General features: G+C 60.8%; 1 protein-coding gene across 2 annotated transcripts in view; it reads right to left on the bottom strand.

Annotated features, from left to right (window-relative positions):
- Window positions 1-2500, bottom strand: part of dcaf6 (ddb1 and cul4 associated factor 6) — a 33445-nt gene that overhangs the window by 11433 nt on the left and 19512 nt on the right. Inside the window, exon 11 of one of the 2 annotated variants that reach the window (XM_084443005.1) lies at window positions 887-946. The exons of the other annotated variant lie outside the window; for it this stretch is intronic. Coding sequence (XP_084299131.1) covers window positions 887-946 — 60 coding nt within the window. The remainder of the gene's footprint in view (window positions 1-886; window positions 947-2500) is intronic. 2 annotated transcript variants of the gene reach the window in all.

The raw sequence follows: 2500 nt of genomic DNA, 5'->3' as shown, positions 1-2500 counted from the left end.
AGGGGGGGGCAGGAGAGAGGTGATGGAGGGGGGTGGAGGGGGGGGCAGGAGAGAGGTGATGGAGGGGGGTGGAGGGGGGGGGCAGGAGAGAGGTGATGGAGGGGGGTGGAGGGGGGGGCAGGAGAGAGGTGATGGAGGGGGGTGGAGGGGGGGGGGCAGGAGAGAGGTGATGGAGGGGGGTGGAGGGGGGGGGGCAGGAGAGAGGTGATGGAGGGGGGTGGAGGGGGGGGCAGGAGAGAGGTGATGGAGGGGGGTGGAGGGGGGGGGGCAGGAGAGAGGTGGTGGAGGGGGGTGGAGGGGGGGGCAGGAGAGAGGTGATGGAGGGGGGTGGAGGGGGGGGGGGGCAGGAGAGAGGTGGTGGAGGGGGGTGGAGGGGGGGGGGCAGGAGAGAGGTGGTGGAGGGGGGTGGAGGGGGGTGGAGGGGGGGGCAGGAGAGAGGTGATGGAGGGGGGTGGAGGGGGGGGGGGCAGGAGAGAGGTGATGGAGGGGGGTGGAGGGGGGGGGCAGGAGAGAGGTGATGGAGGGGGGTGGAGGGGGGTGGAGGGGGGGGCAGGAGAGAGGTGATGGAGGGGGGTGGAGGGGGGGGGGGGCAGGAGAGAGGTGATGGAGGGGGGTGGAGGGGGGGGGCAGGAGAGAGGTGATGGAGGGGGGTGGAGGGGGGGGCAGGAGAGAGGTGATGGAGGGGGGTGGAGGGGGGGGGCAGGAGAGAGGTGATGGAGGGGGGTGGAGGGGGGGGGCAGGAGAGAGGTGATGGAGGGGGGTGGAGGGGGGGGCAGGAGAGAGGTGGTGGAGGGGGGTGGAGGGGGGGGGCAGGAGAGAGGTGATGGAGGGGGGTGGAGGGGGGGGCAGGAGAGAGGTGATGGAGGGGGGTGGAGGAGAGACGCACCCTGCTGCTCATCCAGAGTCATGGATCCCAGCTGTTTGTTTACCACGGACGAGGGGGAATCTGGAACACAAACAAGACGCACTCAGCAGCCAGGTCACACCAGGGGTCACACTGAGGTCACACCAGGGGTCACACTGAGGTCACACCAGGGGTCACGACAGGGGTCCCACTGAGGTCACACTAGGGTCACACCAGGGGTCACGACAGGGGTCACACCAGAGGTCACAACAGGGGTCACACTGAGGTTAACAGGTTTGCCAACTTTGACCAACCCGGGCGGCAAGAGTTTGTTACCAAGCGCACGTACGTGCACACGTGCAACACGTCTCCATGAACTAAAAACTATCGCCAACACTGCAGCTGGAGACAAGAGGCCAGAAGAGTGAGCATCACTCCACACACGTGAGTGTAGGTGACCCTGGTTACCGGGGGGAGGAGCTATGAGTGTAGGTGACCCTGGGTTACAGGGGGGAGGAGCTATGAGTGTAAGGGAGGAGCTTTGAGTGTAGGTGACCCTGGGTTACAGGGGGGAGGAGCTATGAGTGTAGGTGACCTTGGGTTACAGGGGGGAGGAGCTATGAGTGTAGGTGACCCTGGGTTACAGGGGGGAGGAGCTATGTTTGGTGAGAGCTTCTCAAACCAGGGGGGTTACTGTCTGAGCCAATACACATATCCCATAGTCCCAGACCTACAACCCTGATGCTCATACAAACATGGAACCTGCTTATGATGGTATGAGTACCTATACTTGGCCATAATGGTACCACAAGTAAAATCTACTATTAGTATAGTAGAATATAGTACCTGAATGCTCCTAGACACCGAGTCATCCTCCCTGTGCCTCACACATCCATCAGCTACCACAGACCAGTCCACATGCCACAGAGAAACACAGCTCCACAGCAACCAGCAGGTGCCTCGCCACAAAACAACACACCACACGGGGGCGCTAGAGGGGAACTACCCAAGCAGCAAGTGAGGTGAGTGATGGGGGGGGGGGGGAGTACATGCCCAGATGAGGTTCAGAGTTCAGATGGTATTGCTAAGATATTTTTGGGATGGATGGACAGATGAACCGATAAATGGACGGAGGGATGGACAGATTGATGGATGGATGGATGAAGAGATTGATGGATGGATGGATGGACAGACTCATAGATGGATGGATGGATGAAGAGATTGATGGATGGATGGATGGATGGATGGACAGACTGACAGATGGATGGATGGATGAAGAGATTGATGGATGGATGGATGGATGGATGGATGGATGGATGGATGGATGGATGGATGGATGGATGGACAGACTGATAGATGGATGGATGGATGAAGAGATTGATGGATGAATGGATGGATGGATTGTGCCAGGGCCAGGGCCAGTAGTGCCAGTCAGAGGGAGGAAGATGCCCCCCAGCCCCAGACCTCAGGTCAGCTAGGGCAGGTTAGTGAGCTCAGACGCTAGACCATGTGAGCTAGAGGACATCACCATTCCTGGGTAGGGGGGGGGGGGGGCAGGTAGCAGGTAAGAGCAGAGGTAACCTGCAGGGGGGGTAGGGGAGGGAGGGGGCAGGGAGCAGGTAAGAGCAGAGGTAACCTGCAGGGGGGGTAGGGGAG

This window comes from Borostomias antarcticus (assembly GCF_949987555.1).
Source record: "Borostomias antarcticus genome assembly, chromosome: 9".
NCBI lineage: Eukaryota > Metazoa > Chordata > Actinopteri > Stomiiformes > Stomiidae > Borostomias > Borostomias antarcticus.
The sequence above is the reverse complement of the archived record's forward strand: the minus strand, read 5'-3'. Positions and strand labels throughout refer to the sequence as shown.